Below are 22429 nucleotides of genomic sequence, written 5' to 3'. Positions count from 1 at the left end.
ACCTCGTTCCTGTAAGCCACGTCATCGTCCTCAGAGATAAGCCCTACCAATGTTGTGTCATCTGCAAATTTATACATCTTGACAGAGTCTGTCTGAATATGACCCTATTATCCTACAATGAAATGAGAGCCTGGACAGTAAAGACAAAAGGAATGCATTTAGTTCACTTTATTTTCATTTAAACCAAAGGTCTATTTTGATTCGAACGGTCTTTCATAATGACCCAAGATAGATTTCAGTGGCATTGTGAGTTTTATTCCAATAATAACCACCACCACAAAATATAGGACCATGCCGTGCCACTTTCTTTGGCCTGTCTCATTGTGTTTGTGTAATGTGCTCAGAGCATTGATAATCAGTCTGATTATGTGTGTTGGTTTAAATGAAAATAAAGTGAACTAAATGCATTCCTTTTGTCGTTACTGTCCAGGCTCTCATTTCATTGTGCCTCATATTTGTTTATAATAACCTTATATCTATTTATAACAACACCTCATTTGCTCTACTTTACCTAAAGCTGACAAATAACACTTATGACATTAACATAGTAATTTATAATATTGTGCATACAGTATAGTGTTAATTTTGTCACCTATTTTTAATTTAGTCTTAGTCTTAGTCTTGTGACGAAATGTCCTTTTTAGTCTTTGTCATATTTAGTCATTCAAATATCATTTTTGTTAGTCAAGTTTTAGTCGACTAAAAGTCTCGTCATTTTAGTCTAGTTTTAGTCATAAGAAAACTAAAGGTATCTTAGTCTTAGTCAGTTTTAGTCAACACATTTTAGTCTTTTTTTATAACAAATTATTTTTGATTACCATTTGAGTCAAATAGTGTTTCACACATCTCAATTTTCCAACAATATTGTGTGTCCACAGGGCTACTCGTCTGTTATAATTACTCATTCTGATTTTTTGTCAGTCAGTATGTTTACATGCACAGGTAAGTCGAGCTACAGTTATAGCTCGGCTGGGATTTGACCATAGACAGTAAAAGATTTGACTGGACCACTGTCATATTCGTAGACCAGTGTTTCTCAAAGTGTGGTCCGGGAATCACTGGTGGTCCGCAAGCTATCTCAAGTGGTCCGTGAGCAGACGTGGTAAAATATAATATAGATGAGTTGTTTGCAATATTGAACCAACTTGTATGTAAAAACAGTTCTGCAACACTGTCTATGTAAGATATGCCAGTTTAAATCATACAGTATGAATCCACACAATAAGCAAAGTGCAAAGACAATAAGCAAGGTGGTTCAGTGAGTAGGCCTTTAGTGTAGACTAATTATAGGCTACTGTTGAAGTAGGTCTAATCTTTTTTTTTTTTTTTAGCTAGGGTTAGTTAAGTGGTCCTGAAACTGAAAAAGTTTGAGAAACACTGTCGTAGACCAAAGTATTAATGTTTTACTCCGCCTCGCTAGATGGCGATATGCGCCCAAACACAACACATTCCCCAAACAGACTCTCCATCTTAGCCATAGCTAACTTGCTAGCGAACTTTGCATCATCAGTCTAACTAGTTCAATAGTTGACATTACATGCTGAACATTTTCGTATGGACATTCTGGGGGATGTTAATTTGTATGAGAGAAGCTTCAACTTCTGGATATGTAGCATTGTGGCATAAAGCTTAGGTAGTTAGTTGGTAACTCTGGCAGAAATCTCCAGTGTTCTTGTTCCATGTAGTTTCGTGTTGCAGCCACAGGGTTGCAGCAACAGCACGTAGACTAGCCTACAGGAGAGCTGTTGCGTATGAACTCATTCAGAATATTTTGAAAACATAACAGCTAGATATTCTGTCTTCTCATTTTGTAGACGAAAATGAAGAGAGATTTTATCTTTTATATTTTATTTCATGCAAAACATTTTAGTCTCGTCTTTTTTCGTCAACAATAATGCATCTTAAGATAGTCTTAGTCAGTGTTTCAGGACATTACTGCCGTCTCGTCATCGTCTCGTCTTGGTCATGAAAAAAAGGTTGTTGACGAACATATTTCCTCTCGTCTCGTCTGACGAAATTAACACTAATACAGTATGGGGTAAAGATGCTAGACTCGGTACTTAATTCATTGCACCCTTTAATTACTCAGTAAACTTATATCTGTTAATAATAGGGTCATATTCTTGTCACTTTACTTAGAGCTGACAAATAACACTTATGATATTGCATAGCTGTTTATAATTGTGTGCTATAGGGAGATGTATAAATTATTATAACTTTATTACATATACTTATAGCTATAGATATATAGGACTACAGTAGAAGTCAAAACTCTATGCATCACTATACACATTTAGCAAAGCATTATAAAACTGACAAGTGAGTAGGCAGATCTTGACATATTTATAATTCATTATTCAGATTAAAATTATAATCATTCATAATTAGCTGTCATAATGCATCATGAAGTTGGTTATGACGACTTGTGAATACATATAGATGGTAATAATGAGCATTACAATGCTTTATAGACACCTTATAAAACATTATGAATGCATTTCAACCTTCATAGAAAGTGTTACCATAAATTCTTACGTACTGTAATGGCTAAACTCAAAACAACGTCAATCACTCACAATAACAAAGCAATCTAAAAATGGTTGTATGAAAATAATGGATGCATGGGTGCAGAGGAAGGAGTGTATGTTTTGGAAAGAGTCTTCGATTGGGTGATTACAGTAATTTGCGGATGAGGGAGGAAGGGGTGATGTGTCTGTGTCAGCCGAGTGTTAATGTAATAGTTTTACATAGTGGACTTGCACACACCAGCCGTCTCACCAGAGCACAGGCTGGAACAGACTGGACAGACTGGACAGCTTGGACCATTCACACCCCATCTTTAACACGCAGTTTGTGTGTGTGTGTGTGTGTGTGTGTGTGTGTGTGTGTGTGTGTGTGTGTGTGTGCGTGTGCGTGTGTGCGTGTGCGCATGTGTGCGTGTGCGTGTATGTGTGTGTGTGTGTGTGTGTGTGCCTGTATGTGTGTGCATGTCTGTATATGTGTGTGTGTGTGTGTGTGTGTGTGTGTGTGTGTGTGTGTGTGTGTGTGTGTGTGTGTGTGTGTGTGTGTGTGTGTGTGTGTTTCTGATTCCTCTGAATGTGGACTTGGCTCAAAATAGAATAGAAGACATTCCAAATGTGTGGTAGAAAGAAATAATTGGGCAAAAAGCAAGCAACATAGAATATCACAGTAATAAAATCCATGTGATAGCACTATAGGGTTTAACCTTGGGTTCATCCTTTCCTTCAGAAAATTAAAGATGGCAATGCTAGGGCCCTCCATATGGTTTGGTGAAGTTAGGCTCCATTCACATCAGGCATATGAATTAACTGCACTCTATGAATGTACTGTATTGGAAAACAGGACAAGTAACTGCTGCCAACAGGACATACAGTAGTGCCTGAAGAATTGTTGAAATATACTGCCCTACATAATGATTTAGGAGAAGAGGTAGTAGTAGTAGTAGTAGTAATAGTAGTAGCAGTAGTAGCAGTAGTAGTGGTAGTAGTAGTAGTAGTACAGTAGTAGTAGTAGTGGCAGTGGTGGTAGTGGTTGCAATTCACAGATCACACAATCAATGTTTAGCTTGTAACATATTGTTTTTAGTAAATGCTTGGGCTGAATATTGATTGTCATAATAGCCCAAATGACATCGGTTACTGGACCTATATTAACTAAAGTAAAGAATAGTAAAAAATTGTGCTGTATCAAATACTATTTTGCCTCCTTTATTACGCAGGTGGAACTGAGCTATTGAACACTACCACACCATGGCCCCTGTGACCAAACATCTCTCTCTTTCTTTGAGCCTTGTGACTGTTTTGAAATATCAGTGAAATTGCTACAGGGTAGCCCCAGGTCGAACTCCACTCAACTAAGCTACATTAAGTCTACAATGAGATGATTTGAGGGTTGAGGATCCTGGGTTGAGGAGGATTGCACAGGTGACGTGGTGGGGGAGGGAGTCGGTGGCTGGCTGGTCAGCGGGCAGACTTGGGGTTGATGTCGAAGCCGGTGGATTAAAAGTGAGATAAGATCGGACTCACAGCGTTGAGGATGGGACGCACCTCGGAGAGGAAGGCGCGGCGGGGGCTGCTCGGCTGGCTCCGGCTGAGGAACGTGGGCTTGACCGACAAGAGCTCCGCCTTCTCCGAGCTCATCTGAAGTGGCCGGATGAACTCGGAGATGAGCGATCGGCTCATCGGAGTGTCAGTGCCTGAGAGCAAAAGACAAGAGTTAGAGAGAGAGAGAGAGAGGGAGGAGAGATGAGAGCGAGAGAGAGAGAGAGAGAAGAGAGGGAGATGAGGGAGAGAGAAAGAGAGAAAACAGAAGAAAACAGCTTTATTGTATTGTAGTAAAAAATATGTTCTACTGTTGTTGTTGAAAAATGTTATTTCTTCCTCACAGGCATATATAGCATGGCCCTTCATCAGAGGGTTCACAGGGGAGCCCTTATGGGCTGCAAACCATATCACTTTTCCAGTAAGTATCACTGTCTACATGACTCCTTCAAGACTATATTTCTATATCCTTGAGTACTGCTGCCTTTGCTAAACAAATATTGTTTCTGTGTCACTGCTCATGATACCCTTTAAACACTTTAAGATACGTTATCCTGTAATCATAAACTCCTACTGGGACCTGACCTCACTATTCGTCTAGACTTTTACAACCTCAACACATAAGGATCCTTTATAAAATGATGCTGCCAGGGGTTTTAAATCATTAACCTGCTCTCTCACGTCTGAGTGGTATGAAGAATGGGCCTTTCTCTTGGGTACACCGTGACAGCACATTATTGGTTGACCTGCTTCATCCAACCCAACACAAGTGTTTCTGTTGAGGTGATTTCCATTTTTCGCCCGCCAACATCGCACATTAAAACCGTGCCCATGAATCAGCTGAGATGGGAAGAGGTGTCATGTTATGATCGATTGTTTCATTACCGGGACCAGCATGCCTGCTCGTAATCAGCTGGCATACTCCGACACTGTCCCTCCCTCCTGTCTTCCTTGTCAAGCCCCGTGTCTTAAGGCACCTGGATTTCCTCAGTTTTACGAGTAATTTTTCAATATTTTTCAAATAAACCTCACACCATCATTCTTCCACTTCCCGTTTTTTTAATGTTTGATATTAACTTAGCGGAGGATATCATGTTGTTGTGGCGTCGTCAGGGAAGAGCCTCTTGACTCGGAGGGTTTTCCCTTGAGGTGAAATGCAATAGTCACTGCAGTTACACACTACATCGAGCTGCAGAGATAATTACCTGTCAAACGTAGACTTCCTGGTGAAATACACAACCGCAAACTAGGCTAGAGGGCACTCTTGGATTATATCACTTCACAGAGAGGCTGCCCAATGCCCAGATAAAATAAAACCCACTTGGAGAGACAAAGGCCAACACTGATATGGCCGCAACCTACTTAGTACAAGTGACATGTATGGTGCTCTCGTTTTGATTGGATGCAATAAAAAAAAATATTGCTTTCCTCCTCGATTCAGTTAACTCGCAATGTGCTTGCATGCAGAGGATGTCCTACTGGCACTTGCATTGATTTGCTCTTTGAATGTCAACATGCTAGAAAAAAAAATCAATGCTCTATTATTTCTCAATTTAATTGTTCAGAGTCAAAATGCTATGGACAGTGATGTCAAAAAAGGGAGATAACATAAGCTTAATCACAATGACATGAATCCTAGAGCAATGCTATACGTAGGTAGGTATTTAGGTATTTATAGATATATCACATTTTTCATGCACACACAAAGTCACAACATCGAAAATTAAGACATGATAAACAATAACATTTTTTAAAAATCCATAAGTTAGGATGGGTGTTACAGGCACAGACCTTTACCACCTGGAGCAGCAAGTCCATTGAGGAGCTGGGACAGGGTCTTGTTGGGTGACCCTGGCGGCTCGCCCCCAGTTAGAGAGCTCGTGCTGAGGATGTCAAACTTCCCCGCCGTCAGTCGGAATTTCTCCAGCTCTTTGGACAGGAGGTTGAACTGCTCACTCTGATTCCGACATTTCTCCTCCAAGTCTCGCACTTTGGCCTGGAGAGACAAGCATATAGAGAAAGAGAGAGAGCAAAATAGAGGGAAGAAAGGGAGGAAGAGAAAAGAGGAAGGAGAGAGAGAGAGAGAGAGAGAGAGAGAGAGAGAGAGAGAGAGAGGACAAAACCATTACACAGCGTACATCGTGAAAAAAAGCTACCATGAACATAAACTGTACTCATTTGTTAAACTACAGTATCTGTTCCAAAAATGTAATCTTAATTGCTTGCTTTACTTTCACATGTACTCCACTAAGAAACACAAGACAAAAAAAGAGCTTTCCGCGCCAACAGCTACAGATTAGCTCAGCTTGGCTAACACATCTAAATACAAATACAGATGTACATGCAAGTCTAGCCACTACCACACGTCACCTAGAGAGTAGCCTCTTGCTAAGAGGAGATGGACCGTACGGTATGCATACCAAAAACCACACTGTGTTCAACGTGCGTGGAATTCTCCTCGGCTTCAATGCCAGAGATACAGACATAAAATAAAGGCAAGAATCAGGGGGTGAGTTCAGAGGCACAGGGGGGAAGAAAGAGATCATAACAGAGTGTGAAAGACACTGATAAACCATGCAGCCAGGTTGGAGATAGAGGATGTGATATGGCTTCTGCCAAATCTCCCCTGTATCAGAAAAAAAGCAAAACCTAGCAAACATAAAATGTAACACCACACATGTCAACACGGACATGAAACACTTTGTCATTAAAGACAATAAACATTTGAGCTATCATCTGCTGCATAGCTTAAGGTTTCATAAACCGTGTGAGAAATGAAACAAGACTAAACCTAATGGCACATTTACATAGGCTTTATGACAAGTCATAAGGCCATAAGACACAATGAGACACACACGCTGTCTCGTGCAGCGTGGGCCACAAGGGAGTTGGGGTGGACAGACGACGGACACAGTTAAGGAAGCGTACATGTTTGGGGGTGGACATTCTACTAGGGCATGGATGGGAGAGTGGTGTGACACTGGGGGTCTAAAGTAGTCCATTTTCAAGTCAACACACCAGTTGATTTGAACCCTTCTTTAGACTGCGAGGTGTGTGTGTGTGTGTGTGTGTGTGTGTGTGTGTGTGTGTGTGTGTGTGTGTGTGTTTATGTACAGTAAGAACATTGGTACCCATGACCAACAGTAAACTCACAGTGCACGCTTATACAAGTTCCCAACAGCTTACAGAATAATGATTTAGGTTCTGAGAATGCTCCTTCAACACCACTTGTTATCTTTGCATTCTGAATGGGTACATTTGTGAGTTAGTAGTTAGTAGTAGTCAAGGGTGGCACTCTGTACGTCAAATGTCAATATCTGAAAACTCAGCCGGTGGTTGTTTTGATTGTGATTTCAGAAACTGCTTAAATAGAGATGGCAACTGTAGGAAAGCTCTGGGATGGCTTTCGAGCAGGTTTCAACATTGTCTGTAAACCTTAAAAATGAACATCTGTTCAGCTTGTGTGAATAAAACTACAAAACTCTGACATCGTCATATAAATATTGTTTTCCTTCACTGATACTGTCAGAATCTCTGAGATATCTGTCCTTAATACAGAAGCCTTATTTAAACAAAAGCCTGTTCATTGGCTTGTGCATTACTATGTTATGTCAAATCATGAAGTCTTAATTGGTGCTAATGGAAGACAGGTCACGATGAAGCTTGTGTGTATTTACTAGGTACAGTATATACCGTAACACAGACCTCATTCCACATTACTGTGATGAATGTTGACCCAAACTGCCCTGGCTTCAAGAAATCTGAGATTTCATGTATCATATGTACCAGACACTAGCTGATACAAACCATGGCATCAGATAATCTGGGGCCATTCAAGTTTCCTCTTAAAAAAATATATTTTTGCATCTTTTGCTGAGCATTTATGTACTACCTAATATGACGACATGTGAAGTACTGTAGATCACAAGACTGGCCATCTGTCCAGAGTGGCTAAGCAGGGATAAGCTTGAGTGTATGTCAACATAGTTACGGGCGTCTGCTTAGAAATATTTACCATGTCACTCTGGAGGCATCTAATACTATTTATTGCATAACAAAGCTGGCTTCAGTTCTTGACATTGCAAATGAAATAGAATGTTGGTATAAATTGGGATTCTGTTTTGAATGTCAGGCGGTTGCTTGCTGGAATAATAACTCAATAGAAAAAGATATTGGCGCCACAGATGTGTGTCAGCAATTTAAAGAAGTTTGGAAGAAGAAGGAGGAGGATGATGTGTGGGGTGGGAATGGAAGGATGGGAGTATGTGTAAGGGAAAATATAATACCTGCATGCTGTCCAAGTGGTTCTGTGTATGCAGAAAATATAAATAAATCAACACATCAACCAAATAGAGGCAACGCTCACACGCAAACCTACACACATACACTCAAATACTCCCCATCAATAACACAGAGACCAGGAATGACACAAAACAATACGAGATAAACACTTTGGACTTAAGTCCAGAATAAAAACAAATGTTTCTGTATTAATAGAAAACAGAGCAGTTCACAACTAAAAGCACATACAGACGTTATAACCAAGCTATCATTCTTGAACTAAAAGCCAGTAATGAGAAAGAGAACTGTAATAAATGTTACAGCCAGAAATATTTTACAGTCCTGCCTCCAGTCAGAAACTGTCTGAAGTGATGTGATTCAGCAAGATCAGGCTACATCACACTCAATCCCGGCTCTCCAAATAAGTTTTCATTAGAGGAGACTTCAGAGTGAGATCCATCTGTGCTGTATGCTGAGATGGGCTGAGATGCGATGGGGGAGGGGGCATTTAAACAGCCCGTGCTTGACGGCTGCTTAGTGTGAATGGATGAGGTGGAGGATGTTTTCATCATTCTTAGTTTGGATTCTACAGTTATGGAACTTAAAATAAAATGCACAAACAAAAAAACACATGTATACACAGACACAAGCACACACAGACACTCTCTCTCTCTCTCTTTCTTTCTCTTCCTTCCTCTCTCTCTCTTTCTCTCTCTCTCTCTTACCTCTAACAGATGGACAGCGCCTTCATGTTCCTTTTGAGCCTCAACCTGAGCCTGAAACACAGATGAGCATTAGGCTACCGCATGACACCAGGTGCTGCTCAGCTCCCCCTCATGATTAAAACATCAACCCAACAGAAACCACACAGTTGTCAGTAGTTTGTAACTAATGTAACAGAAGATAAGAAGTCATAAAAGTCTTCACAGATCTCAAAAGGAGAGACTAATTGAACCTAAAAGGCAATTTAAAGGGTGGGTTTGTTGTGATTAGTCTAATCAAAGTGCAGCCTTTGCTTTCTTGGGATGGAGTGTTCAGATATGAGTGTTCTCTGTGTGTTTGCTTTCTTGGGATGGAGTGTTTCAGACATGAGTGTTCTCTGTGTGTTGTTAGCAGAAGGAGAAATGGCAGCGCTACACGAAGCTGTTTATTCAACGTGACGGCGAGCATCTGTTGGGAGGGCGCTTTGGTTCCACGCGGATGAGGAAACATCTGTGGAGCTGTGTCTTTTACGGCTCTACGTCACAAGACATTCAACATTCTATGTTGAATTCAATGAACCCAGATATTCTTTAGAATGTTAATTTCCCAACATTCCCGTCACACCGGTGTGACGGTACTCCTTTAAGGGTTAAATACAAAAACACAGAAGCCTCGGAACAAAAAGAACATTTCCCCGCTAAACTACACTTGCAGAGTCATTCTCTCCCTCTCTCTCTCTCTCTCTCTCACTCTCTCACTCTCTGTTTCCCTCACAGATATACATCCACACACACATACTCATACTTTAGACATACTGTAGACATGCATGCTCACAGGCAGCAATCTGTCGTGACTTATAACCCATTGGTACGAAGAAGGGGCAGGAATGCCATCTGGTGAACATCGTTTAAAAATGTCACAGCGCAAGTAGCGAAGAGATAGGGAGGGGTGACAAGTGCCGATTTGTGTCACCGTGGAGACACCGCCTCTGCCCGCCTCAGTCGGGAGGCTTTGCTGTAATTGCCGCGTTGCTTTATCTCCGCCTCGTCCTGTCATAGGAAGTGTGACGGGACATCGACTCTGCATCTGCATTTATTCCCAGAATTTATTTCTTTATTTACATGTGCTGTTTACTTGGGCATGCAGTTGGAAATGTCACATCTGATGAGGGCCTCTTTTCATCTCGCAGCCTTTTCATTAGGCTCACGCTCAGGCAAGGAGCTTTACCTCCGTCTTGGAAGGTGTGTTGGCAAACATGCCAATCCACAGCATGTCTAATTCCCAATTCATTTATCATAGTCTCCCAGAGTTGCTTTCAAATGCATCTGCCATCCTCTTTCTTTCGGAGAGAGCGTTAATACCCGACTGTGCTTGTCTGCTCTGTGATTCACAGTATAAAAAGCAGGGGATGTCCCACAGCCTAGCTGTAGCGAAGATTAAATCAACGCTTGGAGATCTAATGACTGACATGGAACAACATACATTGGCCAGGGTCAAGTTGAGTACCTTTTCTTAACCTTTCTTTGACCTCTTTCTCCCTTCCCCACTCACCTTCTGCAGAAGGTCGATCTCCTGCTGCTTGGCATTGAGCACGGCCAGGGCTTGTTCATGCTCCAACTCTAGCTGCTGCCGCCGCTCTGCAGCCTCTCGCATATGCTGCAGTTACACACACACACACACACACACACACACACACACACACACACACACACACACACACACACACACACACACACACACACACACATGTGCACAAACGGCCACACACACACACACACACACACACACACACACACACACACACAAACACACACGCATAACCATACATATAGTGCACAAAAGGGAGTGGGGGGGGTGGGGTAAGGTTGATGGGAAAGTGGATGGAGACAGAAGGCAAGTTGACAGAGAATGAAAGTGAGATGAAGATGGAGGAGATGGAGGAGGAGGAATGAGGGGACAGAAATCAACAGAGTAGGCAGAGAGACATGGTCAGAGGGGGAGATAGACCACACCCAAGAAGAAAAGAAAGGGGGATAGAGAAGAAGAAAGAGAAGGAAAAGGGAACAGATATGGTGAGAACGGGAGAAGAAATTAGACATGACAAGTTGTGGAAAGTGAAGAGACAGCAAACAGAAAAGAGCATGACAGGAAGAAGCCAAACAAAACACACACAGAAATAAATAAGAAGGTGAGAAAGAGAGGTGGAGAAAGGGGAAGAAAGACAAAACAACAGCGGCAATTAGTAAAGAACACATGTACTGTCTTCTGCCACCACAGCATCATATAACCAGCCCTGTCCACAACCCCTTACTTCATGAACATCATCTACATTAGCACAGATAACTGCATTTCGTCATCTCTGTCCTTGTGCTCTGCACAATGACAATACATTTGAATCTAATCTAAACACTCTTTGAGCATTGGTGAGAGCATTGAAATCAATAACACCTGGCTATATGTATGATGAAGAGCTACTATATGATTACTCATACTGAAGCTCCTTCTCATATCATGATTATTGCTAAACTTATTACTGAAGAGAATAAAATGCTGTCGTTTGTGAGTGTTGTTACTGTAAATGTAGCCTACAGCTTAAAGAGGAGGGTGGGAGAAGGCAGATGATATGTTGCTGTCACTCAAAATCAGATGCAGTAAATTGCAAACGCCACGCTCCCACTTTGAAGCTTGCTTCACCTCATTAGGTAAAAGCATCATCAGCATCATCAGCCAATCAGAGAAGCCATGTCCAATAACAAAGAGTGAGGGGAATTAAAAAAAAGAAGCGTTTTCCTTATAGCAAGAGTTGGCTTAGCGAGATCAACACAGCTGATCAGGTATCCGCTGATCAGGTGTCCATCCTGTATATGAAAGAGTGGCTGAACACCACAGTGAGATCAATAATCAGTGCCCATTCCTCACTCCCCCCACAAACAGCACACATGCCCCCCCCTCACCTGGTAGCATCCCAAAAGGCCAAACAGACAGACAGGGGTTAGATGCAAAGCGTCTCTCTTGACCTTAAGCTGAGGTGATTACACAACAGTGCACTTCACTCTCCCTGCATTAAGGTTAGAGGTTAGTGAGGAGAAAACAGACTGGCTTGGTTATGTAAAGAAGAAAGGGAGATGCATCCAAAAGTAGAGGAGAAAACCTTCCCTGAGATGTAAACATAACAACAGGAAGAGACATGACCTGTTTTTGTTTTTTTATTCACTCACATCAACAAGACACACTCTGGGCCTGTAGCGGATGGCCTTAAACCATGATGATGGTTCAAAAGTTAATGTTAATGTGGTTGAAATCCACTCAAAGAGCAGCCTAATCTTGAGAGAATCTGACTGTGATCCTATGTTAATCTGGACCAGATCCAGTCTAAAATAGGTTATTATCTGTAAATGGGCTCGACATGAAAGGCAGATAAAGCAGTAGGTAACTATAGGGAATTGAACATGAACAAACTGCTGTCACTGCATACAAGTATGTGAATTTGCAGTATATCAAAACAGTAAACTTTTTTCTTTTAATTCCACAACTATGTTTAAAATATGTGGCCATACTGTATGGTTAAAAAGAACCTCAGAAGAGAATTATCTTCTGTTTGTTTGCAGGTCAGCTACACATCATTACCTAAATTAAAGTTGTCTGTTAATACAAAGAGATGGACATTGCGGTGTAGATAGAGAACTGTTTATTGTGTCTGACTAGAGACCACAGGTCTCATTCCTGAAGGGAGATGACCCTGTTAAACCCAGATGATTGACACTACTATTAAAGTATCATGCGTATTGCACATTATATCTATTACACTACTGATTCATTTAATTTGACTTAAGTCTTGAGAGACAGAGGCTGGCAACATCAAGGTTTGCAGTTCGATTCCTAGGGAGCTCATATCCTAATATAAATGTACTTCTTTCCTGTTCTGCCAGCCATTTTGGATAAAGTGTCTGGTAAATAAATTAACGTCAGCATAAATCAGTGCCTCCACTGAAGGATCTCTACCCAGTGCAACAACGGTGTGACACCCCATCGCCACATTAAGTGATAACCGACTCTCCTGATAGTAGCTGACAGTGGAGCGGATCAGAGCCAAACATGGGTCACCCCTGGGCCACATCTGGCCCAGTGTCTGCTCCTTACTGTCTCCCTAATCAAGGCCTGGAATGACACGCAGCTATGTGTATTTGGACACTTGAGCAGTCATTTTCTCCACTCTTCACGGGTTAGTGAAGGAAAGGAACATCTCATCTCATCTTATCATGATCACCATGCACAGCCACATTCCTGAGTGAGCACCCGCACCCCAGCCAGGCAATCATTCATGTCAATCATCAGTGAGTGACACATAGAGGCAGCCTGTGGTGGACACCATCGCTCGCAGGAGGTGGGAGAAAAGAGAAAGAAAGTAATAAACAGGCATTCAGACGACCAATTGAAGGAGGCCTGGTCCCTGAGAGATGTACAGTAAGAGAGTACCTTATGGGTTTAAAATTGGACTGGGCAGTTCAAAGAGAAGGGAGGGTTAAGGTGAATGAGAGTCGACTGGTCTGGATTTCTCGGCTGCTTTTAGATCCGGTAGAAGGACCAGCCACAGGAACTAAGAAACAATATACATCTTGACAGACATCATGAGAGAGGGGGGTGGGGGAGACAGAGAGAGAGGGTGAATGAGAAAGGACAGAGGATAAAAAGGACCACATTTATACATAAGGGTCTTCGCTGCCTGTAATTGACAGAATGTTGATAGATCAGATACCTGGTAAAATGTCAGATATTATGGGATACACTCTTAAAACTAATGTGTTGAAAACAACACAAGTTGCGTTGTTTTTAACACATATCTGAGTCCAGATAGGAACAACACACTTCGTGTTGTTTCCAACACATTCATTTTAAGAGTGTGGAGATGTTAAGCTAAAGCATACTACAAGTAGACTTTGTGCATTCCCCCACCTCCAGCTCTCTCTCCCTCTTTCTCTCACACATACAAAGACAGGTTTTTCTTTTCTTCAAACAATATTTCCAGCTATGAAAAGATTTATATTCTCAATCTGTTTCCCATCTATTTCCTTGGACTTCACATCTTTTCACTGTACTCACCCTTCTAAATGCTTCTGACAAAAAGATCACTGATCATAGAACTCTTTCTCTGTGTGTGTGCCTGGCTGCCGTTGACCACTGATGACACAGAAGATTGTTGAATTAAATTACCGAATCCTCCTAACTGAGCGTTTTGTAAAGCATTGTACTTTGTGCATTGCGTTGCGTTGGAGATAAGGGAGCGTTCCTCTGCCCTTGGTGTTCTGCATCAGCTAACCAAAATGCTGATGCTTATTAAAACCTATCACAGTATACTACAGAACAGAGTGTGGTCTCTTCAATGAGCTGTGTTGTTCTTTCATGAAACTGAAAATCTGAAAAATAGAGGTATTTATCCATACAAACATTCTACTGCCTTCCACTGGCCTGTAAAGCAGACTGTATTATAGCGCATCCTGGTCTGACTCATGTTGTTCTCCTTGCCCTTTGCTTCAGAACATCTCATCTTTAACACCCTGACTGTTGACCTGGCGTACCTCAGCACGTTCTCCACTTCTTTCAACGCTCCCCCTGCGGTAACCCCTCCTGTGGCATGTGTGTGTGTGTGTGTGTGTGTGTGTGTGTGTGTGTGTGTGTGTGTGTCTGTGTGTGTGTCTGTGTGTGTGTGTGTGTGTGTGTGTGTGTGCGTGTGTGTGTCTGTGTGTGTGTGTGTGTGTGTGTGTGTGTCTGTGTGTGTGTGTGTGTGTGTCTGTGTGTCTGTGTGTGTGTGTGTGTGTGTGTGTGTGTGTGTGTGTGTGTGTCTGTGTGTGTGTGTGTGTGTGTGTGTGTGTGTGTGTGCGTGTGTGTGTGTGTGTGTGTGTGTGTGTGTGTGTGGTGACAGCTGTATGACCATCAGTCCGGCCCGGTGCGAGTGCCCTCTCACCTTCAGCACCTGCTCTAGGTTCTCCAGTTTGCCTTGGAGCTGGGTCCTCTCCCGCAGGGCGCAATCTCTCTCCTGAGTCACAGTGTATAGGGTTTCGCGCAGCAGCTCATAGTCTGTCTTCACCTGTGGAGAGAGGAGGAGGAGGAGGAGGAGGAGGAGGATGGGGGAGGAAGAGGAAGAGGAGGAGGAGGAGGAGGAGGATGGGGGAGTGATGAGGTGCGAAGGAGAAACAGAAATGTGATGAAAGGAGAGAGCAAGAAAGATAGAGAGAGAGAAGGGGTTGAGAGATGAGATGAAACATGGTTAAAGAGAGACAGAGAGAGAGAGATAGAGACAGGTAGGAAGAGGAGAAGAAAATGTGAAGAATGGAGAGAGTGAGGGGGAGAAGAAAATAAAGGATAGGGGGTGGGGGAGTGTGAAGGGGAAGGAGAAACAAGAGAAAGAGTGAGTTATCACCATCTGGTCATGGGTGCCCTTCTGCTGAGGGGTACAGGACGGGTGTGTCTGGGTCAGGAAGTTTAACATAGTGCAGGACATCGAGCTGCTCAGAACATAATTACAACATCAGGACCCTCCTCAAGAACGTGGGTTCCTACAGTGGGCCGCAGGGGTCAGTTCACATACTGCGTGACATGCGCTAGATACTGCTGACCAGCAAAATGGAGTCCCGCCACCGAGCCTCTGGCAGAACTGCTGATGACAGGCATAATGATGCATTGTCCTCGCAGTGAAACTCACTGCTGTTCAAATAATTGAACTGTAACGTAATGTTGAGTAAGTTTGAACAGAGCTTTTGGGGTTGTAGCATTCATTTTTTGGACAGTGGTTGTTGTCATGTGCATTGTCATTAGTTAATGTGTTTTATATATTTCTATGTTATATATATATATATATACACACAAATATATAAAAACACATTAACTATGACATTTACATTAAATGAGCAGTGTCTTGGTCTGAAACTAAAAAGTTAACAATCTAAAAGGCATGCAAAACCTTGCAAATACCAACAACAGTACAGCTCACAGTGACATTTTCACAGGGTGGTTTCTGCAGAGGCTAGACAACAGGGGCCATATTCACAAAGCCTTTTATCTTATCACTAGGAGTACTCCTAAATCGCACTAAAAGATTTTAGCTAGGAGTTTTCTCTTAAAAGTTATTCACAAAGCCTTTCAGACCTACTCTTAGTAAGGAAAAATGACAACTCCTAAACATCATTGCAACATTATTAAATGAATCTGTCACCATATGCTACGTTTGCAAAGAGGAGAACATTTTAATTTGATTCACAATGAAACGTTACATTTAATTTACATGTTAACAATAAGTAGTTTTGGTTGTTGTTGGGGGCGTTATTGCGTCCCTTTTATGAATGCAAAATTGTTCCCTCGCGATTGGAAGCTCCTGTTGCCGCATAGGCATTTCAAAACATCGCAACGTGAAATGCCACAGAAAGCTGTTTGTGAATAGGTCTTAGTGAGTTAGGAGTCTTCTCGACTTCTTTTAAGCTGTCCCAGACTTAGGTGCTACTTTTTGGTCTAAAATGCTTCGTGAATTACGTTTAGTGAAAAAAAATTAGGATTCCTAAAGTTAGGAGTTACACGCCCATTATTTTTAGGAGTTGCTCCTAAATTCGCCACTTAGGAGCTACTTTTAGCCTTAAAATTATTTGTGAATACGGCCCCAGAGCTACAAGGCATAGCATCAATGTCTAGTGGCCACTGAAAATGTATTTGGAACCATTGATCATCCATCTAAACGAAATTCAAGTGATCCCAAAAATAGGTCTATAAATGTGGCTAAAAGTGCAATATGACTGATATTATGTGTAAAATGTAGTTTTGCATATTGATTTATATAATGCTCTAAGCTATAATATGTAAGACAAGGTACTCAAGTACCCAATTATTGAGTTGTAATCTATCTTAGCTTCTCAATCTACTCAAGGCAGCCTGCTCAACAAGCTTCACTTTCAGAAGGCTTTGATGATTTGTGCTCTTAAATATAGATTTTTAGGGCACCACAATACAAAAATCCGATCCTGGACGCCAGCCAACCTTAGCCCCACCCACAACATTTGAGGTCGGGAAGTTCGGTCTGGACTGGTTCCATTGTGGAGCAACTATGCCCGAACCAGAGCTGATTGGACCAATCAAATTGGGCTTTGTACGGTGATGGACAGGTGAGCAACAGTGCCTCAACTATCATATCATCTGAGCACGCTTACAGTAGGTTGGCCATTTTGTTGCTCAGGGGCCGTATTCACAAAGAATTTTAAGGCTAAAAGTAGCTCATAAGTGGCGAATTTAGGAGCAACTCCTAAAAATAATGGGCGTGTCACTCCTAACTTTAGGACTCCTAATTTTTTTCACTAAAAGTAATTCACAAAGCATTTTAGACCTAAAAGTAGCGCCTAAGTCTGGGGCAGCTTAAAAGAAGTCGAGAGGACTCCTAACTCGCTAAGACCTATTCACAAACCCTTTTTGTGGCATTTCACGTCGCAATGTTTTGAAATGCGTATGCGGCTACAGGAGCTTCCAATCGCAATTTTGCATTGTAGGCAAAAAAGGGATGCAATAACGCCACCAACAACAATCAAAACTACTCATTGTGAACATGTAAATTAAATGTAACGTTTCATTGTGAATCAAATTAAAATGTTCTCCTCTTTGCAAACGTGGGCATTGGCTATGGTGACAGGTTAATTTAATAATGTTGCAAAGATACTGCATCAATCCGCATTATTCATTAGGCTACTAGGCTATTTGTTTTGCCTTACTCTTTATTCATTTAGGCTAGGCCTTTTTATTCAGTTCAGTTTATTCATCATCTTCCGTCCTTCGCACTACCTGTGTAGCGCACGCATTCTCAGACCTGTCACCTGTCATTCATCATCGTAAGGGAGGTGTTTGGAATCATGCCCGCGTTACAATCATCAGCCAATCAAGGTGGTCACTTCAGTCAAGCTTGTGCATGAGTAATGACGTCATCCATAGCAACGATGGCTCACTCTTAATTTAGGAGTTGTCATTTTTCCTTACTAAAAGTAGGTCTGAAAGGCTTTGTGAATAACATTTAAGAGAAAACTCCTAGCTAAAATCTTTTAGTGTGATTTAGGAGTACTCCTAGTGGTAAGATAAAAGGCTTTGTGAATACGGCCCCTGATTGGTTAGGTCTATCCAATTGAGTGCAAAGGCATTTCCCCCCCTGAAACACGCCCCATGATTACATCCCAATCGAGCAGTATCAGACTCATATTGTGACTAGAATTTGAGTCTGACGTCAGGCTACAAAAATCCTTCATTGAAAAAATAAATAAATGTGCATTTTTAAAAATGAAGCTTCAACTTGAATGGGAGCATTGTTGTTGTGCACCTGTTTCCCTTGGCTGATGGGCAGTATTTAGATGCAGCGTTTCTGCTTGTGAATACTGAATAACAGACCTTGGATTTGTTAAACTGAAACGAGAGAGGGAGAGAGGCAGAGAGAGAGAGAGAGAAAGAAAGAGAGAAAGAGAGTAGGCAGCTCTCCAGCACATAATAATTGAATTGTCTGATCACTGGAAATGAAATGGAACTGAACCAAAACACTCGGCCGCCTCTTAAGTCCCTCACAGTCTGACACGACAACGAGTCCTCATAGCACAATGGTCCCCGCAAAAACGCCATCGCAGAATTAATGGAAAACACACACTCCCTTGTCGAGAAGTTTTTAAGAGGTTGTTTTAAAGGTGTTCAGGGACAACAACACTAGTGCAACGCAAGCAGATATCTCTGCTCTCAGCTAATTTCCCTCTCTCTGTGTCGCTCTGTCTCTCTCTTCCTCTCTGCTTCCTTTTCTCTCTGCATGCATTCATAAATGACTAATGAGAATGGTGAGATCCAGTTCAGCACCAGTGACAACAGCGTCTGACGGCAAACTTTGTCCAAGGCGGCCCACTTCAGTCTGCCTCTCTCAGCAGGGGGCTTGCATGACGCCAGACAGACAGAACCAAACGATCATCGGCTCCAAAGGGGAGAGCATTGAGATACAAAAAGACAGAACCAAAATAATCATCAGCTCCAGAGGGGTGAACATGAAGATGCAATGAGACAGAACCAAACGAGGGCAGAGCAGAAGTGCTTGTTCTGTCCCAGACAGAACCAAATGAGCATGGATGTAATGAGACAGCAAGGATTGTTTAAACATAGGAGCAGGTGAGGAAAACATTACAGCAGGAAAAACAAATGCGGAAGAAGAAAATAGTAAGCCACAGTTTTCAAGTGCAGACTCTTCTAGTAATGTCTGCCCAAGGACATCATCTAAAACATCTAAAACCAGATCAAAATTAAAAGTCAAAAAGTAAAACAATAGTTCAGCATAAGACTATTGGATAGAGCTTGTTGAAGTGCTGAGACATAGCAAATGCAGCACTAAGAAAACCTGACTATCCTCAGTGATTTAATGATAATTCTGGGGGCTGGCCATATGTGATCGCATATACCATTTTGGTGGAGAATTATAAAGATATCAGGTCTTGTGATGTGTACAGGATGGTCAGTTGGCAACCCCTTTGGTATTTCTAAGGAGCATCCACTAACAGAAGAGGGATAAGAACAGCAATTCACATGGCCTCTCATAAGCCCAGAAGAGTGATGAAGAAGGGAGAAGTAAGGAGAGGACGACAGGAGGAAGGCAGTTATATGCTTCAGGGCGGGCAATTGGTGAGGGAGGATAATATCCGCTCAGCTGTCTGCACGGCACGCTCATATCCACCACTGTGATCAGCCCACTGCTTGGAGAGCCCCAACACAAGGAAGAATAGTCACATATGGGTAAACACACACACACACACACACACACACACACACACACACACACATACACACACTCAGAAACTCAGACACATCCATTCAGACATATACTATCTTCTGCTCAAACCTACCAGAAAGGACAAGGCATAATATGCCATGCACACATTCAAAGAAAGACACATAGAGTATATGTCCCGGTGGAGCTGATATTGTATGTGTGTGTTTTTCGATGTGTGTGTTTCTGTGTTTTTTTCGATGTGTGTTGCACATGCAAGTTTGCATATTGCTATGTGTATGTGAGCATGTGTGTGTGTTTCTATTTGTGTGTGTGTGTGTGTGTGTGTGTGTGTGTCTGTGATCCCGCTGTATTGGTGTGTGTTGTAGCCGTGGGGAGAGAGGCTCTGTGGCGCTGAGGGAGATGTGGGACAGTGATAGCTGGCGCAGCCGCCTCCCTGAGCCCCTAATCTGTGGGAGAGATAAACCCATTCATCTCCTGGGCAAGAGTGGGCCGCCACCACCGCGTCACCACCTCACCCACCACCTGCCACCACAAAGCGCTCTTCAGACCCACCAGAGACCCACAGAAACTCATCTCATCACGGCAGCATCGAGAGGGAGAGAGAGAAGGAGCGACAGAGAGAGAAAGTGAAAGAGAGGGAGAGAGAGAGAGAGAGAGAGAGAGAGACAGAGAGAGAGAAGGAGTGACGGAGAGAGACAGAGAGAAAGAGAGAGAGAGAAAGAGAGATGGAACATGAGGAGAGGAGAGAGAGGGGAAAGACAATGGAAGGCTCAAGGCCAATTCTATTTATGAGAAAGAATCACTCTCTTCCTCACAAGTGACAAAAACAGGAAAATAATACATTAACTGTGCCTCTCTGCACAAGAAACTCGAACAGAAAATACAGGAAAAGCAAATGTGCTGCTGGCTGTGTCTATGCATGGGTGCATGCAAGTATGTGTGTTCAGTGAGGCTGTGTGTGTGTGTGTGTGTGTGTGTGTGTGTGTGTGTGTGTGTGTGTGTGTGTGTGTGTGTGTGTGTGTGTGTGAGAGTGTGTGTGTGTGTGTGTGTGTGTGCGTGTCGTGTTTGTCTGTGTGTGTGTGTGCACGCATGCCATAGTGGATTATTTTGCTCACCTGCTCATATTGTGCTGCCTTCTTGGTATTAGTGAACAACTGCACACTTAGACGAGCCTTTTCCTCAAGAACATCTTGAAGCTCGCTCTCCTGTGAAAGAGGAAACATAAACACCACTGAAATTGTATACACACACACACACACACACCACTAACATTAACACCCATGACCAATCATATACACACACAAGGACAGACAGAGTCTTACTCTCTCTCTCCCTCTCTCTCTCTCTCTCTCTCTCTCTCTCACACACACACACACACACACACACACACACACACAGACAGAGAAGCCTTGAGCCCTTACACCACTCTTACACACCACTCTTGTCCACCCTTCTAATACATCACCAAAATGTCATGGTAACCTGTTTCAAACGCTCACAGAACTCCAGTTTAAATTCAGGCAGTCACTGGCTGATGTGCAGCGTAACAGGCAAAACCAGCAAAAAGGAGAGAATCAGAGAAAAACAGAGCTAACTACAGAGAGAACGAGAGAGGGAGGGAGGGAGGGGTGCGCTTAGATTCTCTGCAGAAACCATGTTTTTTGGAGCATGATTCAGTGAGTGTGGAGATGGTGAGAGGCTGTGCATAATTCATCATGTAGAGCCAGCTGCTGGCTAGAGAGAAAGAGAGAGAGAGAGAAAGAGAGTTTGTGAGAGGAAGAGATAAGACAGAGAGAGAGAGAGAGAGAGAGACAGAGAGAGAGTTTGTGAGAGTGAAAGACAGGGGAGAGAAGCGTAAGAGGGAAAAGAAGAGAGAGAGAGAAGACGAGGAGAGGAAAGAGAGACAAAGAAATAGAAGAAAAAATGTCAAATAAAGCAAGAAGAGACATTGGCCTGTCTGTCCCAGAAAGACATGATATGGAGGACTCAAAGGTCTGTTATGAAGCCTGTTTAAAAATGTTTATATCTGCCCATGACATTATAGCTGATGATGATTTCTAAACTTAGCTTATCTAAATGTATTTCTAACTGAGAGAGAAAGAATGTTTTTTCCCGGCCTTTAAATAGCATTGTTTAAATAGGCTAATGCTCCAAAACACTCATTAAGTAAGAACAAATTTACATACCCCCTCCCAAAAACAACCCCTCTCAACCTCCCCACATTCCATTCCTCTTTTCTTCTGTATCTCCCATCCCTCTCTTCCTCCTTTCATCCCTCTCTTCCTCGCTGCTTTTCCTTGTCTGCCAGGGGAAGATTAAAAACCATCCTTCATTGCAGAGGGGGAAAACTTAATTACATTCAATCAATATCCATGAGGCGTGCCGCAAACGCAATTCAGTGTGTCAACCGGAGAGCACAGTACTGTGTGTGTGTGTGTGTGTGTGTGTGTGTGTGTGTGTGTGTGTGTGTGTGTGTGTGTGTGTGTGTGTGTGTGCGTGCGTGTGTGTGTGTGTGTGTGTGTGTGTCTAGCATGTCTTCGGGAATGTGTTTTGAGTGTCAACTGCAGAGAACTGTTTCCCATAAAAACCTAAAGCCTGTTGTGTTCAA

At 42.5% G+C, this 22429-nt stretch overlaps 1 protein-coding gene across 22 annotated transcripts in view; it reads right to left on the bottom strand.

Moving 5' to 3' along the window:
- Window positions 1–22429, bottom strand: part of rimbp2b (RIMS binding protein 2b) — a 104695-nt gene that overhangs the window by 29478 nt on the left and 52788 nt on the right. For 17 of the 22 annotated variants that reach the window (XR_006033601.1, XR_006033600.1, XM_042101117.1 and 14 more), the window contains exons 1-7: window positions 15007–15089; window positions 10596–10700; window positions 9068–9118; window positions 8348–8368; window positions 6482–6523; window positions 5853–6057; window positions 4068–4216 (exon numbers count right to left, since the gene is read on the bottom strand). Coding sequence is in view for 20 of the 22 variants with exons in the window: in XM_042101117.1 (XP_041957051.1) it covers window positions 4068–4216; window positions 5853–6057; window positions 6482–6523; window positions 8348–8368; window positions 9068–9118; window positions 10596–10697 (570 nt within the window). In the remaining 2 variants the exon portion in view is untranslated. Of the gene's footprint in view, window positions 1–4067; window positions 4217–5852; window positions 6058–6481; window positions 6524–8347; window positions 8369–9067; window positions 9119–10595; window positions 10701–15006; window positions 15130–20936; window positions 21027–22429 lie in introns of those variants that run through there. The other 5 variants (XM_042101121.1, XM_042101135.1, XM_042101133.1 and 2 more) reach the window with 2 other exon arrangements.

This window comes from Alosa sapidissima, chromosome 8 (assembly GCF_018492685.1).
Source record: "Alosa sapidissima isolate fAloSap1 chromosome 8, fAloSap1.pri, whole genome shotgun sequence".
Classification (NCBI taxonomy): Eukaryota; Metazoa; Chordata; class Actinopteri; order Clupeiformes; family Clupeidae; genus Alosa; species Alosa sapidissima.
This window is presented reverse-complemented; position numbering and strand designations above follow the sequence as displayed.